The sequence below is a fragment of the Stegodyphus dumicola genome, chromosome 8, assembly GCF_044657685.1.
Source record: "Stegodyphus dumicola isolate Sdum_Otavi_A_Nest chromosome 8, ASM4465768v1".
Taxonomy (NCBI): domain Eukaryota; kingdom Metazoa; phylum Arthropoda; class Arachnida; order Araneae; family Eresidae; genus Stegodyphus; species Stegodyphus dumicola.
The window spans coordinates 21,396,854-21,419,994 of NC_140775.1; the positions used below are offsets into that span (position 1 = coordinate 21,396,854).

Genomic DNA, 23,141 nt, shown 5'->3' on the forward strand with positions numbered 1-23,141 from the left:
TACATTAAAATTAGTAAAATCTATTAAACCCTTCCTTTCTTGACAATAATTTATCATCTTGTACATTTTTCATTTAAGAAATTTCTACATTTCAAATCATAAGCAGCTGCATAGCTTTTAAGTATGATTTCATTCAACTTTGAACTGAAAGTTGGTATAAAACCTTATTGGAGTATATTTTTATATTATAGTACTTTAAACTGAAATCTAGTCCAATCATTACACAAAATACTCTCAGAGCATTAGATACCTACTAAAATTTATACAAACTTCTATTGCATGAATTTTGCAAAGCTAGTAAAATAATTAAAAAAAAAAAAAAAGGTAAGAAAAGACAAATCTACTCAAATATTAAATATTTTTTCCTTAACTAAACATATACATAATGACTTAATTTTTTGTGTTGGAGAAAGTTTCACATTGCAGCAGAAAGGTGATTTTTTACAGTTGTTTTTATAATTTCTTATATTTATTTCATGTCACAGATTATATGCTGAGTACATGAGATTTTTATGGTTTTCTCCTTTGTTAATGCAAATGTCAGGCAGTTTCTCTTAAAGTATTCCACATAAGCCTCTTAACAGATAATTCCCATAAACTTTGCATTAATCACACTGGTTGTCAAAATTAAAGAATAATGAGAAAAAATATGCTTACCAAGTTAATGTTACAACAAATACCGTAATTATTTATGTTAATTAAATACAAATGGATACAAAATTGCATTTACACATACGCATTAGCGGCGGCAATATGCAAATTCGGTGATTGACAGTGTAGTGCATAATAGACATATGTTGGAATTCCAGTTTGTAGTTTTGTTTAAAATGAATGTGGTTTCTGAGAATGATCAGTATTATTTAGTTATGGCTCAGAGGCATCATTTAAGTGAAAGTCAAAAGTGGCAAATAATTGGTAGAATTAAGGGAGGTCATCCAAGATTTGAATATCCCTCCGAGTGTCATTTCAGGAGCTTGGAACTGCTTTGTAAGCACTGGATCAGTTGATATGACAGCCTGGTTAAGCGCGACCAAGAGCAACAACTGCATCATAAAACCGTTTTCTGTTGTTGTCAGCTCAACGAAATTACAAAGCAACTTTCAAGAGATTTAGTTTTACACCTTCCAAGCTGCTAGAGGAACTTGAACTAGCCATTTCACTGCTGCATGAAAGCTTAATGAGATTGGACTGCATGTGAGAATAACAATGGTTTGACTCCCAACTTACTCCAGCTTCCAGAGCAGCCCGTTATCATGTTCGATGCAGCCAAGACGACTGAGTGTGAGTATTGTTTACTGGCGAGTCCACATACAGTCTGAACAGTGATTTATTCCAGACAGTGATGTTGACTCTCTCCAGATCAAAACACGTTTAGTTATCTGGAGAGAGGAAGTAACACGCAACTAGCCTTCCTTTGTACGTGAAATATTCCATTTCCGCAACCGCAGTTTTAATGGTTTGAGAAGGAATCATGATAAATGGCCATAACAAGTTGCAAATCTTTCAAGGAGGTTCTGTAACCACACAGAGATATGTGGACGAGTTATTCAAACCGCAAAATAGACTGTTTAGGGGTGCTGTTGGCCCAGAGTTTTTGCTAATGGTTGACAATGCTCGGTTTCATCGAGTATATGTGGTGTCAGAATACTTGCAAACAAAACATATTGCTCAAATGGACTGGCCATCTGCTTGAAACCGATTTGGCACGTGTGGGATGCCTTTGGGTGCAAGATCCTCCAGAAGCTGAAAAGTTCACTTTAAAAAAGTAGTATGCAATTCTATAAGACTTGATAATTACTTTGGTGAAGTCTATGAAATGAAAATATGCATATCTGTCCGAGGTGACCATTCACCATATTAAAGAAAAGTTTTTTCCACAAGAGATGACTTAATTTTTCCAGTTTCCATAAATTTGGTTTTAATTTCAATATTTTACGAATAATCAACTGCCAAACAGTGTAATTGATTTTTGAAAGTAAATGAACATTTATATTTGAGCCAGTAGTAGAAACCAGAAGTTTACAGTACTGTTCATTATGTTTTAGTATGTAGAGACATTAGGTATTTTTTGGAAGCAGGCAAGATGAAAAATGAGCAATCGCCTTCGTCGGGAATCGAACCACGGACTTCTGGAATACCGGCCTAGCGTGTAGAACCACTACATCACGAAGGCGGGAGAAATACCTTATATACTCCCCCTTTTAAAGAGCGACTGGGGTTTTTAGGTAACCCAATCGCCAAATCCTGGGTGAGAAGAATCATCATCCAACACCTTTTTAGCTCAGGCGCCACTGTAGAGACATTAGGTATTTTTTGGAAGCAGGCAAGATGAAAAATGAGCAATCGCCTTCGCCGGGAATCGAACCACGGACCTCTGGAATACCGGCTCAACGTGTAGAATCACGAACACACGCTAGGAAGGCGGGAGAAATACCTTATAAGTAGAAGAAAAGTATGCAGCAGAGTGAATTCTTAAAAGTTGATACCATTCTTCCATAGAGAATACTAGGATTACTTAAAAGAGAGAAAAATAACATAGTAGAAAGGGGCAATTGTATGATAAAAATCGAAGAATGTTTGATGTACAACTGGTTATTCTGTAGAACTTTTTATTTATTTACTTATTTTGAAAGCGTTTCTGTGACTGATGGATTCATTCAAAAGTACAGAAAGGACAGTGATTAAATTTTTAATGATGGAGGGCATTATTTTTTAATGTGTTTTATGAATTAAATAACGAAAGGTACAGAAAATGTTGAAAAATGCCAAAACTTGAATAAAAGTACATTTTATATTCATAAACTAAACAGCTAAATAAAAGGTAAAGGGGCTAAGAAGGCTCCCACCTTCTCAGCATGCCTTTGTGGTATAATGGTCAGCGCGTATTCGAGAGGTCCGTGGTCCGCTCTCGTGCTTTCACAAAATACTTAATGTCTACAAGCTGATCGCATTTTCCCCTGAAACTATGAAATTTGGCCCCTTGTTGAAAACCTCTGCTCTACAAGGTTAATGCTTGAATAATTATGTAACTGTTAGAACTGAATACTTTTTAAAATTTGTTTGTCTGAATTTGATAATAAAGAAAATTTTAATGAATATTTCTTTGAATAGTAATCATTTAGTTTAGTAAAACTGGAATAATTATTTTAAATTACTGAGAATATTATTTTGGCAAATTGATTTTTAAACTGAAAGGAGTTTTCCTTTCTTATAGCTTCTTCTCTTGTCTATGAAACTGCCCAGCTCTAACATTAAACATTTGGCTAACATAATTAATGCATAAGTACTATTTTCAAATGCATTTTGTTATTGTTTTGTTGAAGTTACTTCCCACAGGAAAATATATGTAAGCCATGGTAGCAACGAATTAATATGAATCTGCAGCATGAAAATGTACACTTCCCCAAATTATGTTGTTTGAAATCTTTGAATTTCAGATATGTAACATTTAAACATTTTCACTTGCAGCTATGTATTTCTTTTAATTTTTTTCATGTTTCATGTTAATAGCTATTCTCAGAACAATATTAAATGAAGCAGATTTAATGGTTTTCTTCAAACTGCCTAGACAGAACTGTATTTCCATTAAACAGTATATATTATTTCCAACTTAGTTGCAAACATGAAGATAAATGATAACATTCCAAGCTTTTACAGTTAAGTGGTAAGAACAGATTAAGCATTTAATTTCACATAGAAATTCAAATTTATAAAGATAACTTTTTCACAGATGTAAGAAGCACAAAGGGAGCTGCTAATAAAGGAAGCTGAATAACAACCTCCACTGCCTTTTAAATATTCTATCAAGTTAAACTGTTGTGAGAAATTTATATGTTCCAGTTCTTACTTTTGTCAACACAAATGGACTATTCCTTAGACTAAATAAATTCAGGAATTTTAAGAGAACATGACTGGATATGTTTCCAATGCAAGAAACAATACTTTGCACATTGTTCTAGTCACAGTTCATATCATCATAGTCTTCCTAGCCGAGTCCCTTCCTTCACAATTTCCTTAGAATTCCTAAATGAGATTGCATATGAAAAAATCAAAATGCAAGGAACTGATCAGAAACGTTTTCTTATAATGCAGAGCTATGAAAAATAAGTCCTTGCAATTCAATATGTAATTTTTCTACAGGTCACATTTCTTTAATGATCTGACGGTTATATGTAGTGGTAAAAATGTGATTATGTGTTCTCTGATCAAACTTTCATAATACTCTTCTCTAGCCAGCTGTTACTGAAGGAGTTCACAGCAGTTATTGCTGTAGCAGCAGTTGTTTTAGACACACAGTAACCATCCACTTATCTTCCTTAAGAAAAGAGGAAAAAATAATAATTTGACAGTATTACTGCACTTTTGGTACAAATTGGAATATCTAACAGTATATTCATTCATAAAAATAATAAAAGAAACATTTATCATACTCACAATAGAATGCCTAAAATCTAGACTGATGGGTCTGAAATTAAAAATAATGTTGGATTTTTAATTTCAGACCATTCAGATTAAAAATAATTAATTACATTCAGATTAAAAATAATGTTGGATATGTTTCCAATGCAAGAAACAATATTCAATTAATTACATTCAGATTAAAAATAATGTTGGATATGTTTCCAATTCAAGAAACAATGCATCTGTTCTACTGGAGAGGGACTCTTAATACAGAACTTAACAATATTTAATTAAGTATTAATGGATAGAACACCTTGACAATGAAAATAGTATATTCCGAGCAGAAGCATTATTAGCAATTGAATATATTATAAATAATAATATTGTTCATTCAAGTATCTATACTGACAATATGTGAGTACTTTTTGCAATTTCAAATTACACACAAACATCACCATTAATTTACAAGATTCATCAACTTGATCACATAGCACTGAGTTGGTGGACCAGTCAGCAAGAGAGGCTGCTGAAAATTATAATGCAGGTTATGCTTCCAATTCCTTGGCCTATATCATATCTTAAACAACATCTCTTGACAATCGAACTAAAAGAAGTTGAGAAAAGAATAGAATTTTTGTGAACAGGGCAGATATACCTTTAAATATCTACCAGCAGTTGATCTAAACCATAATAATTCAGCAGTTATGAAGATACATGAGAGGACTTGGCTTCTTTGTACTGTTTTACAATATATATGGATTTACCGATCTCCAGATTAGTATATAATGGAATGTCCCTTAACGAAATAATGTATTAAATTTCATGCAACTAATGTAATTCTTTATTGAGCAACGATATCTTGTTCTTTAAATCTGTAAAATTCTGAAGCTACTTGCCTGCACCGGGAAAACATATTTCTCATCCTGCTTAAAAATATGAATTTATTAATAACATATTTATTTCTTCTTTAAAATTTCATTATTTTACTTGCAATCACACATACAGTAACTTCATTTTATAATCATAAGGTATAAAGACTTAATTAAAACTTTATTTATATGATTGAACTTTATGTATTGTGGACTTTATGAACTTTATTTTTAATGCAACTGCATTTTATTTTTAATTCTTTATTTCTCTTTCATGCATTATGTGTTTCAAAATTTATACTTTCAAATTATATATTGTAATACGAAAAACATGATTAATTTAGTTATTATCATTTAAAATTAAAATTAATTTAGTTAATGATGAATGCAGCACAATATTTGTTAACCACTGGTAAAGACCAGATGTCCCCGTTTGTCATAAACTGAACTGCTATCAAAGTGCTTTTTAACCCTTTCCCACACGCTACTCTTTAAAGTTGGAATTTTGCCAAAAACATTTGTAGGCAGTCTATTTAGGCCTAGGAGGGTATGCAGGTATAATTTTACAAAGATTGCACAAACTGTTTCCATTTTGTGGGTGTGTTCGATGAGAACACACTGAGCCACACGAGCTGCGATAGGTGAGCATTGCTGTGAAGCACGTATTACAGTAAAATACTTTGTCTATGATTTAAAAACAGTAGAATCTGATCTCTGTAGCAGATTTAGCATATCTCAGGGTGCACCACGGGAAGGCCTGCTAATCTAAACCCCTCCCCCCCAAAAAAAACCGGGAAAAAAGGAAACTCTCATTGCTTCGTCAATGCTAAGGTCTCTCTCAGCCATTTACACAATTTTAAAATTTATAAGAAAAATAATTAAAATATAATATTTACAATTAATTATTGACTAGAAAAAAATAATTATTAAATACATATACAAATAAAAATCTACAGAAATCAAAACTAAGCAAACTACGCATGATGAAAGCAAGAGAAAAAAAGGGTCTGCTCTCGCTGAAAATCAAATAGCTAAGTGAAAACAAAGCACAAAGGTCTTCAAAACCAAAAACAGAAAAGAATAAAAACAAATATAAATAAATCTGTGCTCTCAGCCTCCCCCGTGTTTGAAGCACGAGACCAGACTCTGTGACTCACTCCCACATGACAGCCGCTACCAGTACAGTGTGTTCAGTCCGAATACACCATACACTGAAGGCTTCGCTATACACAATATTCCAAAGATAAAAATTAAAAGTACTATAGAATAGGCAGATTAGCATACGAACAAAAAAATTATATAAGGATTTTTTTTTCATTGATATACTTTATATTTAAAAAAAAAAATCTGAAACATTTCTTTGAAAAATTAGTGTCTTTAAAAAACAGAATATATCCCAACGTTAATGATTTGCTTGTGTGGTGCTGCCATCTATTACTCATAAAAGAGATTAAAAGTAACCATTAATGTAGTTTTCGTGATATTTATTTTCGTGATATTACACTGCGCCGGAAAGCGTTAAATTCAGTAACTGGAGTCATTATGGAGCTAATCCAAAACGACAAAAATGTATGAAATAAAATTATAATATACTTAGGACACAATAACACGCCGAACAAGTACTAATTCAGAAGTCAAACAAAAAAAATCAGCGTTATATTTTCAAATTTTCACAGGACTGGTTTCAACGAACCACCATCGTCAGCTGCAAAAGCGCAAATGAACGAGATAGGATATAATGATCAGATAAGATAAGAAAGCCTGGACGGAAAATAAGCTAGTGGCGCCGTCTGTTGACGAAATCAGCACTAAAACATAATTTCTTTAAAGAAGGCAAAGATGGATTGGAATTAGGATCGTTAACTAGAACAGAAAGATTTTTTTGAATGTGACATGCCTCTAGAAAATCCAGTTCCCCAATGGAAGATGTTTTTTGAATAATTTTAGCAGCAGAAAAATTGAGAGTGCGATTTTCGGACCAACAATGTTGGGCAACAGAAGACTTCTATGTTTCCTTTTTTTCTAACATATACTTCATGTTCCTTGACACGAAATTTTAAGGCTCTCTTAGTTTGGCCAATGTAAATTAAACCACACTGTCAAGGAATCCTATAAATACACCAGGAATTCATATCCGGAATAGGGTCCTTGAGTATGGAACTCGGAATTTTATTGATGGGAGAATAAACGACCCGAAAGTTAAATTTCTGCAAAATATGTGCAACTTTATAGCTAACTGATGGATAGCAGGGAATGACAACATAATTTTTATAATCTCCTAAAACAAGAGTGTGCCTTTTAGTGTGTTGAGATGAGAATTTTTTATCTGCTTGATTAATAATGTTGGGTGAAAAGCGCCTGTCAACAGCTATTGCTTTTAAATAATTTAGTTTTTCATCAAGGGATAGTTTGGAGGAGCAAACTTGAAGAGCACGGAAAACATAGGAATAAAATGAAGCTAACTTTTGTCGGATGACATGATTTAAAGCGGATATTATCATTTCAAAGGCCGACAAAGGTGGCCCGATAATCGTCATGGATAAGAACACTTACATCGATGGTGTCACTAAACTTTTAACCGAAGGAGTATATAATCCGATCCCTAAAGATCCTTCACCTTCGGATCTCTCAAAAATAAAAACTGCGATCAAATCTTCACAAATCATTTCAAGCAATTTAAAAGATTCACTTATCCCATCTGTTGCGAATTGTGCCAGATTATATGCTCTTCCCAAAATTCATAAAAGTGGTATTCCTTTCCGCCCTATTGTATCAAATTTAGGTACTGCCTCGTATCCATTAGCTAAATATTTGGTTTCTAGATTTTCCACTCTATTAGACAATAACATTTACACCATAAAAAATTCAATAGAGTTTGTAAAAAAGGTTAAAAACATTTCTCCTAGTAATTTACTCATGGTTTCTTTTGATGTAAAATCATTATTCACCAATGTCCCAGTGGAGGGTGCATTAAGATGTCTAGAAACCAGACTTCGCGAATTTCATTTCTCTTGCATCGAAATTGATGAGCTAATTTCTCTCACTCAACTTTGTTTCAAACAAACACATTTTTTTTTCCAAAATAAATATTACAAGCAAACTGAGGGATTATCCATGGGAAGCCCCCTCAGTCCCATCCTGCCTGATATCTACATGCATTATTACGAATCCAAATTGTTTGAAACTTTATACTTCCCAGCATGGTTCCGCTACGTAGACGATACTTTTACCCTGTTTGAAGCTAATAAAGATGATTTAAATAAAGTTCTTTCAACAATGAATTCTATTGATCCTGCTATTCAGTTCACTTTTGAACTTGAGACTTGCAATTCTCTTCCGTTTCTCGACATTCTGGTCACACGTAACTCATCCAACTTCAGTACTACGGTTTACAGTAAACCTTCATCGGCTTGCCTTCCACCACACTTTAAATCATGTCATCCTACTAAAAAAGTTAGCTTTATTTTATTCCTATGTTTTCCGTGCTCTTCAAGTTTGCTTCTACAAACTATCCCTTGATGAAGAACTAAATTATTTAAAAGCAATAGCTGTTGACAGGCGCTTTTCACCCAACATTATTAATCAAGCAGATAAAAAAGTCTCATCTCAACACACTAAAAGGCACACTCTTGTTTTAGATTATAAAAATTCTGTTGTCATTCCCTTCTTTCCATCAATTAGCTACAAAGTTGCACATATTTTGCATAAATTTAACTTTCGGGTCGTTTATTCTCCCATCAATAAAATTCCGAGTTCCATACTCAAGGACCCTATTCCGGATATGAATTCCTGGTGTATTTATAGGATTCCTTGACAGTGCGGTTTAATTTACATTGGCCAAACTAAGACAGCCTTAAAATTTCGCGTCAAGGAACATGAGGCATATGGTAGAAAAAAGGAAACACAGAAGTCTTCTGTTGCCCAACATTGTTGGTCCGAAAATCGCACTCTCAATTTTTCTGCTGCTAAAATTATTCAAAACACGTCTTCCATTGGAGAACTGGATTTTCTAAAGGCATTTCGCATTCAAAAAAATTTTTTTGTTCTAGTTAACGATCCTAATTCCAATACATCTTTGCCTACGGCCTTTAAAAATATTATGTTTTAGTTCTGGTTTCATCAACAGATGGCGCTACTAGCTTATTTTCTGTCCAGGCTTTCATATCTTCTCTGATCATTATATCCTATTTCGTTCATTTGCGTTTTTGCAGCTGACGATGGTGGTTCGGTAAAACCATCGAAACTAGTTCTGTGAAAATTTGAAAATAAAACGCTGATTTTTGTTGTTTGGCTTCTGAATTTTAATATACTTATTAAAAACTATCTATATGTAAGGGGGAACACATGTATTTCATGAGCTGCTTATAATGCAGAAAAATAGGAACAAAATTACGTCATCTATTGACCCAAATAAGCGATAACAATGAGTCAAACTGTTGAATAAGACATTTCAAAACTCAGTGAGAAGGGAAGATAATCTTAAGTTAGTAGAGTTAGGTGAAAACAAAAGGCTTCAAAGAAATCTTTAATTTCCAAACTGAAGAATTCTTGAAATACTTTAGAGGAAGTAAAATTTAAAAGAAAAAATTAATAAGAAATTGACAATGATTAGGTATGAAAGACCCACTTATTTCCCCTTTTCTGACATAAAAGCATAAGATTCAAATTTATTAACATTACTTTTAATATTGCTTTCTTTTGCCACGCTAAAAAAAGAGGGGGGTACGAATTCCCTAACAATTGAAATCTGAAACAGGATTTTTAATGACTAAATGACAAATTTTATTAATAGGATAGAAAATAATTTGGAAATTGAACTACAGCCCAAAGAACAGAAAATTTGGCTCCTTGAAGAAAAGGGCTCTCCTCTTTCAAAAATGCAGTTTCTCAGTAACAATTAAGACTAAATTTTGCCTAACATTTTATATTACTTTTTGGATATTTAATATAATACTACTTCTCTTGTATCTGCCAGAGGCAAGGAAAATACTTACTAAACTATAACACAAATTTAAAAGTGAACTTGGTTTTGAAACTCTAATCTTAATACCATCATGTGCAAATATGCAAAGTTCAGTGACAAGACAAATTCAATGAGAGATGAAGAATTTATGCTTGCTGCCATAAAATGCCACCTTTTTATCTGCCATTTTATTCTTGCCAGGTCATTTCAAGAATTCGCATTCCCTTCTTCTTGGCTGTGTATTTAAAAAAATATTTATCAGTATATCACTTCAAAATTAAAATGTATATGCCATTTCACTTTCAATAACTACAATACAGTCAAAAGTCTTTAATCCGGACTCGTCGGGACTTCGGCGATTTCGGATTATAGATCATCAGTTTAAATCTGGTAAAATGGCATGCAGAAATTATAAATTTAAAAATATGAAACCGTAATTTATGAAATAAAAGAACAATTATGATCTAAAGGGTATCAAAATTTACAAAAAAAAAAAAAAAAAAAAAAAAGCTTAATATTTATTTATTTACTTTATTAAACATTTCTTTCAATGTAAGTTGTTTAAGTTGTTTCTTTTTATCTGATAATACTTTCTCTTTAATTCTATAAACAGACATAATTTCTTGTTCAGTTACAAAGTTCCGCTGTTCAAATCCTATAATTGCTGTGTCGAAAATACTGACTAATTTGTCAATCGAAATTTTTTTGTTTTCAATAACCTCTGTGTCACTTTCTTCACTATCGGAAGTGAATTATAATGACGTGGAATTTGATTTAAATCATATCAAAGACGGTGTACATCGAGATGAAATACTACATTTAGTAAGGAATTATAAGCCAAATAAAATAAAAACACCTGCCCTGAAGATAAGGTAGTGCTGACAGATCAACTTCCAATTCATTGCGCGCCGTGACGTTTCTCCCCCCCCTCCCCGCAGAGCAGCGTGAAATTGATTAACAGATTTCGGAATGGTTAAAGAAACAAAGGATATGCCTGTATCCATTTTTTGCAGCAATTCCACTTTTTGTTTGATGGACATCGAAACATACTTTTGCTTTGTAGATCCTTTGGCAGCTGTAGCTTCGGAAATTCTATTTGACATAATCGAAAGTTCAAGCTTACTTTTACAAAATTACTCTAACAGTCTGCAAAAAATAATAAGCCGGATCCAATTCGAAGATTAAGGAACAGCGCTATCTGCAACATTAACTGAAATAGATAATTAGATAATATAGCTTAGCTTATACCGTCCGTTACGCATGGGTAAATGTATTATGCGCATGCGTGAACGCATTATGCTTTGACGCATGCGCAGGAAGTTGCAGTTTTGAGGTCCATATTATAGATCATTCCGGATTATGGGTATCCGGATTAACGACTTTTGACTGTATATATATTTATATTAAGGAAGAAGATTAAGGGTTATATTATAGCACCATTATCTGCTTCTGTTTTGTATTTCATGATATGTAAAATGTTTATTCAATTATAATCCACACAACACCCAGTTTAACAAAGTTACTTTTTAAACATTTTCACTGAAACATCTGTTTTAGCCCCATATATGAAATGCATATCGGCAAGCTGCGCCTTCATCTGGAGTTGCACACCATTCGAAATTTGCACGAAGAATGACAAGTTATGCAGCACAATACTTTTCACCACCAGCATTATGCATCACTGCAATGCAACATTTCACGCATTCCATTATAAAATGTGTATTTTGATATCTTCTTCCATTTAGATTTTTGTCATATATTTTTTAATCGCTTTGTGCACACATACACATAGCTTCCAACCTTGAAATATGAAAAGCCAGGAGGTTTAGAATTACACGTTCTAAATTTCTTTGTTCTTTGGGTAATTTCATTTTAGATATTTCTTACTCTTATGCTGAGGAAATTCTGAATAGGGAAGGAAACCTTTAACTTATCAAAGTACTTTTAAACATGATAAAAAATAAAATTAATAATTAAATGTACATACTATTTTGTAGGTAAACTTCAGAATTTACCATCTATTGATGCAAAAAATTAGGCTGAAAATCACTAGGGGCAAAAGAATGGAATTAGCATATTTTTAGTTTCCTTAATCTAATAATAAAATTTAAATTGAAGAAATTTTATTATTGAAAAAACATTTTCATTAACAAAACCAAAATTTACAGACAGGGAGATGTTTTGAAAAACTAAAAGTTTGGTATCTCTCCATATGTTAACATACAAAAGATAAAATTCTAACTTTAATTTGAAATAATTCTTCAAGTCTCGTTTTTAGTTTATATCCCTTTTCTGTCCTACAAATAATATAATATGCTTATAATATTTTTTAAAATTATATCATTTTAAAATGAATCTTCATCTTATGATTCTTGTATAAATGCTAATGAGATAATTATTCAAATATAATTCTAATGACTCAAAAGTTTTCTTTTACATAACTGCAAAAGAAAACTTTTGAGTCTTTTATCCAGTAATGACAGATTTGTATGCCAAAAATCTTGATTAATCAAAAGAAACAAATGAAAGCATAAGTTTTCTATTCTTAATCTAATGTCAATATTGTAATTTTCATGCTGTCTTCATGTTTGCTTCCGCTCTTCTAACGTATACATGTAGTTTGCTGCTTCTCTCTCTTTACATTGCTGAAATATGTGGAAAGATTGTACGTAATTACAGAACTACTCTAGTAATCACAGCAGATTTGCCACAGATATATGAAACCAATTCATGGGTAATTTTGAAATTATGAGACAAGGGCAGACAATATGTGCTAAAAAATTATTACTTATTAATATAAATTTGAACTTTTTTATGTCCACAGATGATAATTTTTGGCAATAATTGCATGTTCATATTAAAGAATAACTTTTCAAGAAAAGGTGGGGGAAATGGAGCTGACACAAGCATTATCATGCTATGATTTTTAAAGTGGGGTTAAGTCAAGAAGAATGCTGCAAAAGAAGGAACTCAAAATTGGATCCACAGCTATATGTAAAATTATTCATGAAGAATGGCATATAAAAAAATTAAGTATCCTATTGAGTTTCTCAGAATTTAACAGAGCACTAAGAATTGGAGCATGTCAAAATCAATATAGAAACTATAAAATTAATTAATGATGGTAGATGATGCATAATTTATAAAATTGTAACTAGTGATAAAACATACATACCATTTTTTGACATTCAAACAGATCAGTAAAGTATGGGTCTTGGAAGATGACCTAGAAACAACAATGGTGAAATGACAAAGAACAATGAAAAAAGTATTGTATGCCATTTCTTCAGAGGTCAGGACTGCTCAAAGCCATCAAGGTAGAGATACAGAAGACAATTACAGCTGAATGATACACCACTATCTACCAAAAATTCTTTAAGAAGCTAATAGTACGGAATTCATACTTCACAATGATAATGCATCTTCTCAGTCAACAAGACTGACAGTTGAATTTCTTGAACAAACGCATATCAAAGTAATGGAACATCCATACTTCTCTTCTGATTTTGCTGTGAGTGACCCTCGACTACTTTTCAATCTAAAACAAAATTTATGTAACCATCATTTTCATCCTGAAAAAGAGACTGATGAAGCTATAAAAGCATATTTTTCATCAATTCCAAGAAATAGTTTTAAGTAATTAATTTCAGGAAAATTCACCCATAGAAATGTATTGATGTTAGAAGAAATTACTATGAACATTTCCAAGATTTGGCAAGGTTACCTTGCTTACCTGTACCTAAAAAATTTCAGAGTGACCCTTGTATCCCTATCACCAAACTCTGTATGAACAGCATATTTGTGTAACATACAAAATTTAAGTTTAATTGAAAAATCATGTAAGAAAGACATTACAATGGAAAATGAAAGTATTCTGGACACTACAATATATCACACGATGTACTATTAAACAAACAGATGCAAAATATATTATTCTGATATTTTAACAAGCAAACGAAATACAGTGCTTATACTGTATAACATAATAGTGTTATAAAGTATAATAGAAATAAAGGCATTTCCCTAATACACTGGAAATTTCCATGCATTTGTAGCAACACTAGGCTTACATTTGAAGCTCTTATTTTAGTAAATAAAAATGAAAGAAAACTGAAATAAGTCAAATACTCTCTGACCATTGATAGTAAAGTTTGAATATCAACATATACTTATGACATTTGGTGGATTCCTTTAGCTTGAGAATATAAAAGTTCCACATTGAACATTTGCATTCTCCTGTTTAGAGATATCATCTCTGTGCAGAGATGTATGAGAAGATGATAATGAGTGTATTTTGTTTGTTATATTTCAGCTATATGCATGTTAATGAATGTTTGTTATATTTCAGCTATATGCATGTTAGTGAATGTTTTCATTTTAGTTGCCTAATTTATGAAACTTCACATAAATTCTTTTTTTTCTCTCAGTCACTCTGACCTGCTGTTTGAATCAACAAATATGAAAGTCTTCATATTTTCATATAAAAAAGAAAAATATGCTTTTATTGTTTGAATCAACAAATATGAAAGTCTATGAATTGAATCAACAAATATGAAAGTCTGATTGTATTGTATGTTTACTTCAAGAATGCTATAATGAAAATAAAGAATTGTATCAAAATGTTATTACTGAAGTTTATCAGCTCCATCATTATGTTCTACCTCACCAATAAAACATTTTCATCATACAGATATTGATTGGGTCATCCAAAAAGTTCTGCTGTTTTTTCATACAGAATCATGCTTTTCTCTAATTATTTTGTTACTGCTGATACAGAGGATCTTGAATGAAGTGGATGTTTAAATATAGTTTTTTTTCTGCTCACTTTGCATAATTCTAGCATAAGTTATGGTATAATTTTTGTTTCAATGTAGTGTTAAAAATGGAGAACCCAAGTTCATTTTCATCATATTATACTTTTTTATTTGAAAAGAGGGAAACAAAAATTCTTGTCAAACTGCTCATAAAATTTTTGCTTTATATGGTAAACATGCTGTTTCAGATGACATACTCCAAAAGTGATTTTAAGAAATGTGGAAAATTCACCTTTAAATATTACCATCCTCCTTTGTAAAAAAGAAACTATTACTGAAAATCCAAATTATACAGTCAGGAAATAAATAAATTTCTATATATAATTAAGGGTTATCCAAGGCTGGCCCTAGACAATTTGCAGCCTAATGCATTCATTGCAGCTTTGAAACTCTGCTGCCAAACATCTCCCTAAACTATAAAAATTCTGCCTTCCCTAAATTTCACCCCCAATGAAACACACCAGCTCTGGCACAGGTCTTGGGCTTATCTGAAAAATAAATGAGTTAATACCAATCATTTACAAAACCTATTTTTTGCATATAGAAAGAAATTTCTTTTGAATTCTCATCATCAACACACTCAACATTTAGCAGTGCAAGTTGGATGAATTCTATAATCATCGGCAAGCGCAATGTCAATATAAAAGGTTACCATTCTATTTGGTTTTCAAGTACTAAAATTTTATTTAAAAAACTATTTAATGTGTGAGTCATTTCTCAAGCTGCCATATGTTGATAGTCATGTAGTGATGAAAGTAAAAAATAATAAATAATGACTCTCCAGGTTGGCATCAGGGATATAAATAATTTAGTAGGTGTAAAATCAACCATGTTTAGATGTAGAATATTTTGGTTTGAGATGTATGCCAAGCAAAAAGGCAGTTATGGAGTTAAATTATTGATCATACAGATTTATGCTAGTAAATGATAGTTTCTTCAATATAGAGGTATTTTATTTAGTGCAAAGTGAAATTAAGTGTCAGGATTCTCCACATTTTATGATCGGACTTTGTACTGTATAAACATTTTCTTTTAAATTTGTTTATGTCTACAGAAAATGCTGTTTTTATTACATAAACATGTATTATAATTTAATTGGAACTATTTTTTCCCATTCAATAATAACTAAACAATTTTACTGACGAATTTATTTAAGTATATTTTACAATTACAAAATAAATGCCAGAAATGAGTTCACTGTACATGACCATTAACAGCTGAATGCTCTCTCTTCAGTTTATCAGTTTACAACAAATCATGTCAAAATAGTGCCAGACAGAATAACGATAATAAATATTAACAGCACAATATTAAAAAAAAAAAAAAATAAATAAATAAAAATAAAAATAAATGTTGCCTGATAATTTTCATCAAAATTATGAATGACCTTATTTGGTATTAAGTGTTGCAAATTACAATTTCTCACATTATATTCAAGAGATATTGCTGCTAAGTTAAAAAAAAAAAAAAAAAAAAAAAAAAAAAAAAAAATTCATAAATAGTCCAAAAAAAAAAGTATGTTTCAAATAAGTCATAAGAAATCAGAATATGCATTCTCTGTTTTCCTTTCCTCTGTAAGCTAATATATTTCCAAAAATTTCATATTTCATTATGAATTCAGTACTGCTAATATTCTCTTTGTAAACAGCAATGAATGGCATTTCAGCAAATGTCCACAATGATCGAAATAAATAAGGAAACTCATAGCATCTATTTCACTTTTAATTTCTCGACGAAAAAACTAAAATTTATTTTGGAGTTTCTATTACTATTCCATGGCTAAATAAAAATACTTCAGAAATTTTTTACACATTATTCTTGTACAAAAATGCTAAATTCAAAGTATGAATTTTTAGCATAATTCTGCTGAAATAATATGAACCACCAATAGCTGGCTCATCCACAAACTACACATGCATTATTACTGTGACGTATATTGCATAACCTAAAATTATATGAGAAAACATAAAATTTTAAGTATTTTTTTTTCCAATAGGATAAAGTAAAAAAACTTGTTTTGAAATTTTCACTGTAATTCACATAAAACTTATTAAAATTCAATAGTAATTAAGTTCAAGGTTTATATTATTCTAAGTGATACAGTAAACACTTAAGATTCATAGCTTTCATTTAGCTCAGCCAACAACAAACATTTCTATAGGTATTCCTTTTAAGTAACGTCGATTTAAATCTCGTATAGCTCTTTCCGCTTCTCGCAAATTTTCAAATGTCACACGAACGTCTCCAGTTGGCTCACCATTTTCCGCAAATCTACGAATAAAATTTTCTTTATTGGCTCGAAAGCCACGGAAAAAATACTCTAGTTCCTCACTGTCAACACTAGGATGAACATTGCAGAGCTGTACTACACATTGCCTTTCAGTTGAACTTCTTCTCTTATGAGGAGATGACCTTCGCAAATCAGATTTTTCATTCAGCTGGTGCGATGAAGATTTTACAGGTGATCTTCTTCTATCTTTTTCGCTATTGCGTGAACGTCTGCTAGGTGGTGAAGGTGATCTTCGCCTAGACCTTGTAGTCTTTCTATCTCTGGAATCCCTTCTTAATCTGCTGACATAGTCCTTGTCTTCCTTCGATGAAAACTTTTCATCATATCTTTTAGAGTCTTTTGCTCTTTCTGAACTTTCACTCTTGGTGACTTTTTCTTTTGAATCATATTGCTTTCTAGAAGCATCTCTTTTCTCTTCTTTGTGTGAGTAACCAATTTTATCAACATCTGCATAGTGTCTGTCAGGTGACAATTTAATTAGTTTTCTTTTTTCTTCATGAAATGTTTGACTAAATGCATCATCTGTTTTGGAGTTCTTTGAAACAGACTGCTTAGTTCTAACTTCAAATTTCACTGGAGCTCTATAAGGATCTTCTTTTGCCATATCCATATCATATGAATTTTCTTGAAAGTACATTGATGGTTCTTGTGTATTGTTTCGAATGACAGGTGGCTCCTCATAAGCTGTGTGTACAGACGGGATGTCAACAGGTAAAGTCTTGTACATCTGCTGTTCTTCAAGCTCACTTTGATACTGCCTATTTTCATTAATTCGATCAGTGATATATGCATCAACAGAAGAGTTGTACTTCTGGTTTTCTTCAAAAACATCCATCTTTTCATACATATTTAATGAAGTATTACAAAGTTCTCTAGGTCTATTAAATTCAAAATTTTGCATGTTTCCATGATTACTGTATGTGTCTCTCATAACAGTATCTGTAGGCCAAGTATCAGAGTTGGAGATCTCTGAAAGTTTACCCTGATTTTCAAAATCATCAGGTGGTTCCCAGAGGTATGGTACTTTTTCAGGCAAGTCTGGTGGTGTTAAATGAAGTTCCAATCCTTGAAATTTATGCTTTGCTTTCTGAGTATTCAATATTTTTGTCATTTCATCATGTAAAATCTGTTTGACACAAATTAAATTGTTTTCAATAAAATTCCCATGACATTTAAGAGCTGCTTCAAAATCCAGAAAATTTGAAAATTCAACAAATGCTCTACCATTAGGCTGATTTTTATTATTAAGAGTAATGTGAATGGCATCAGGATTTAAACCATACTTCTTAAAAAATGCTGAAATTTTGCTGGATGTAATAGATGGTGGTAGCCCAGTAAGTAATGCACATAGAGGCCTTGTTTGCATAGGAGTTTTTATGTCTTGCAATGGTTTATTAAAAGAACTTGGAGTTTCTGTATCTTGATATGGATTATTAATAGAACTTGTTGCAGAATTTGGCCGAGAGTTTCCAGAACTACCATATTTATTTTTTGCCTCCATCATATCTTTATCTGAACATGGTAATACCTCAATGTACCTGTGAGAAATTTTTCTTCCATTTCGTGATTTAGCAACAACAAAATCTTTGAAATTGGTAAAAGATACATAACCAGTCCCAGTTGCTTTGCCATTCTTGGCATAAATTATAAATATATCTTCTATACTAAGGCCACGGAAAAATTTTCGAATAGCTTTGTACGTTACATTAAAAGGCAAACCTTTCATAACACAACACAAATCAGAATTCACTGCCAAAGTACCTTTACGATTTGACATTACACTGCTGTCTGAAGGTGCAGAAGTAAGGTCAGGCATTATGCTGGTGTCTGGAGGAAAACAAGTTTGAAAAACAAACTCTGGGCATTCACTCACAGTTATACGCCTATTATTAAAATGAAAAGTTGCTTTACTTGTGATTTTCACAAAATCTTCCCTCTGTAACAATTTTATGAACGAAGTACCTGTTCTCAAACCTGCTTGATCAATTTCCCATTTTATATCAGTTTGGGGAACATAAATCCCATTTAATATAGTTTGTATTTCTCTGTAAGACCAATTTGGATCCAACCCAGATATTGTAACATAGAAATTTTGTGACTGATGAATTTTGCTCTTTACTTGTTGTCCATTATTTATATCTTTCACAACACCTGGAAACACTGGTGGTGGTGGCAATGCATTAGGAAATGCTGGTGGCAATATAGTAGGAAATGATGGTGGTACATTTGGAGGTACAGGTGGGAGTGAATTTGGAAGTACAGGTGGTGGCATAACAGGAGGAATTGGTGGTACTATATTAGGAGGCTGAGATGGCAAAAAACTAGGAGGCAATGAAGGTATTACATTACGAGGCTGGAATGGTATCATTGTAGGAGGCATGGACGACCCCACATTAGGAGGCATAGATGACAGCATATTTGGAGGCATTGATGGTACTACACTTGGATGTAGAGATGATACTGCATTAGGAGGTGGGCATGACATTGCATTAGGAGGCAGGGATGGCACTACATTAGACTGTAGTGTTGGTAATACATTTGGAGGTAATGATGACAGCATACTTGAAGGAACAGCACTAGGAGCTGAAGTTGGCAATGCATTATACTGATTTGCAGGTATTACACTTTTGTTTGTATTCCAGTTTAAAGTTGAAGTAGAAGTAAAATGCACATATCTATCAGATACTTTGTCTTGGTTAAAAGCATGTCCTGCTTCAAAGGAATTATCTCTAGTTAAATCTCTGTTGTAACTGTCATTAACTTTTCTTTCAAATGCTTCCTGGATACAATTTTGTTTTAAAACGTCAGTTATCCGTCTTTCAAGTTCTGCCTGGGATCTTTCTGCTGATTGAAATTTATTGGCATTTTGGTGATCCTGATCTGAAAATTTCACTGGATCCATCTGATGAAGTTCGCGACTTTCAATCTCATGCCCTAGTTGAATTTCAGAATCAAAACGATCATTAAATACTGAGTCATGGATATTTTCTTGTGGATACCCATCTTTCATTTCAGAGGAATAAACTGAGCGTGTATAAGACTCAGATACTGAAATAACTTGCTTTCCATGGTCTGAAAAATCCCTGTATCGAGTAGCAGGTGACTGTGATCTTCGAGAATGTTGTTCTCTGAACCTGGGAGATCTTGACCTTAAAACTGGTGAATGTGATTTCCTCTTGTGAGGAGATCTTGATTTTCTTACTACTGGCGAGTGAGACTGCCTATTATTCTGAGAATAAAACCTCCTACCAGGAGATTTTGATCTTAGTGGTGAACGTGATATTCTTCGTCGAGGTGATCTTGACATTCTAAATTGGGGTGAATGCACTCTGCCAGCACTGGACGACCAACTTCTCAGTGGTGAATCCAACTTATAATGTTCACTTCTTTCTCTATTTGCGTCCCGAAATTCATACGGGCTTCTACTTCGATGAGTCCCTGATGTGTACCTTTTCCTTTCAAATGATACAGGAGAGAGACTTCCAGACCTTTGCAACTCATTTGTTAAATGCTTCTCAGGTAACTCGCTGAAATTACCTTTCGTAACACATTCAATTTCATGTAGCATTTCCATATGACTGCTCAGATATAATCTGACACGAGCATCTTTAATTTTACTGCCATCTCTTTTCATAGCAATACGTGCATCTTCATCAGTATAAAAGGCAATGAAAGCATCACCTTTCTCACCACCAAGAATATGTACACCCCCTTCAGGTATACTAAGACCTCCAAAGAAGTGTCGTATATCTCCAGATGTAGCACTTAAAGGCAGATTTTGCAGTCGTATTATAATAGACATTATCTCCAAAGTATGTTAAATAACCTAATAAAAGATAAAACATGATATTATTTGTTACAAAATTCATATGTGCAAGATGCCAAATCGTTAATAAATTTATCCAGGCCTTGGGCACAAATATAACATTTTATTAAAGAATAAGAAAATATACACCAGAAGATGACACATAAATATACTCAATAAAGCTGGTAAATGGAATATTAATTTTAAAATCACAAACAAGAGAAAAGACGAATTAATCTTATGTAAAAGAAACCGAAAATACAAGAAAGTTTAATATTCAACATGATTCCTGTAAACATTTTCCCTGGTTGGGCCACTACATCAAGAACAACATTTATCAAAATCTTCCCACAACTGCTAAATTTAAAGGAGATCATACTGTCAAAATCAAAAAAAGTTCCTCAACCATTTAAATCACGCCACAGTAACCATCTACGATTTTTGTAGACTAGAGAAACATTAATTTCAAATAGGTTCCTTTTTATAGATAATGCTTTTACGGTGTACTGAATTGATCTAATCTCAAGCTTCAAAGATAGAGAACTTTATCTACTGCTTCAACAACTTCAATCACTTGATCCCTTGTGAACGTTTGACCAGTATTATGGAGATTTTAATTCAAAAGTGCAACTATAAATATCAAGTAAAAGCCCATCAAATATTGCTAACTTTAAGAGTATTGGTATTTTCAATAGTTTGATTCAAATTCAGGCAAAGATTATGGCAGAGAAGTTTTCGCTCTTTCTTTAAAAACAAAAAAAAGAAAACAAAGAAAAAGAAAATGCATTTAAACTGCCTTTTATCAGTTTAAAATGTTTTAATTAACTTTGTTCTTGAGAAAACAGAAGGAAAATGCAATCTGCTCTAAACAGACGGGAAATGCAATCAAATTGAATACAACTACAGTCCCCCCTCCCAAACGTACAGTTTTCAGAAAAATAAAATAATAAAAAAATTCCTATTAAATGCTAAAATAATAATAATAAAAAAAAAAACTCATGCCAAATGAATTGCACATTTTTTTTCTCAATGAAATCTTTAGACAATGAATAATATGCCAATGTCTAGTGAAAAGTTGGCAATTTTTATCCACATTAATCCTCTTTTCTACTTCTTTTTTTAAAAAGTCTGCACAAAATAACCTAAAATGAAAAAATAATAACTGATAAGAAGACAATCTCCAAAGGAAATTAATATAATCCACCTCAAGAATGATATTTTTATACCTGACATACTTATAAAAGTAAGCAAGAAATATACCCACTCAAATTCCATCAAGAATTCCATTATGCCTAGTAAGAGATATCTTAAAAATCAAATAAAAAAACTAATACTTCAACAAAAATTAATAACATTTTTAGAACAAAAATATATAAATACATGGAAGATTATTATTAAAATTCTATGACTATCCTCCTACATCGATGCTTTACAAGCACACAGGAGACGGGGAGGGGATTCTCTCTTCAGAATTTCGTACCTTTCAAACAATTTTAAACATAACTACTTTTCCCTTTTCATATGGTATTTCTTATAAAACCGATTACTATTTCTAATAATTCTTCATTTCAAAACCATGACATTCTTTCATGCAGTGATACAACTTACCTTAAAATATAGAACGTAATAATTTTTTAAATTGTAGAATCACAATAAAACTAAAAAAATTCCAAACTTATTCACTAAATTAAATCATTCAAATTGATTTCTTAAGTTCTTACAGTGTATGAATCTAAAAGTATGCCCACACTTCTAGTTAGGCAGGAATGATGTTCGAACCATTCATGTGAACTGTGAATATTAGCGACAGTGATTAACACTGCATATGTTAACAAAATAATTTAAGAAAACTAAATGTATATATTATGCCACACTGCATCTAAGATGGGAGTAGGCTACGATGCTGTTCACCATCTTACAATGGATGCTTTTTCAATGCTCCAAGATCTGAATTTAATGTAGACACTTTGATTCCAAACCACATCAATTATAGCCTGTT

General features: G+C 32.2%; 1 protein-coding gene across 21 annotated transcripts in view; it reads right to left on the minus strand.

The window, feature by feature from the left end:
• Window positions 1–18: 18 nt before the first annotated feature.
• LOC118192822 (uncharacterized) overlaps window positions 19–23,141 on the minus strand; it is a 52,018-nt gene continuing 28,895 nt past the window's right edge. For 15 of the 21 annotated variants that reach the window (XM_085821650.1, XM_085821658.1, XM_085821652.1 and 12 more), the window contains one exon: window positions 16,181–21,163. In XM_085821650.1, coding sequence (XP_085677776.1) covers window positions 17,183–21,139 — 3,957 coding nt within the window. In that variant the 5' untranslated portion in view covers window positions 21,140–21,163 and the 3' untranslated portion in view covers window positions 16,181–17,182. Of the gene's footprint in view, window positions 4,316–16,180; window positions 21,164–23,141 lie in introns of those variants that run through there. The other 6 variants (XR_015042494.1, XR_015042500.1, XR_015042496.1 and 3 more) reach the window with 1 other exon arrangement.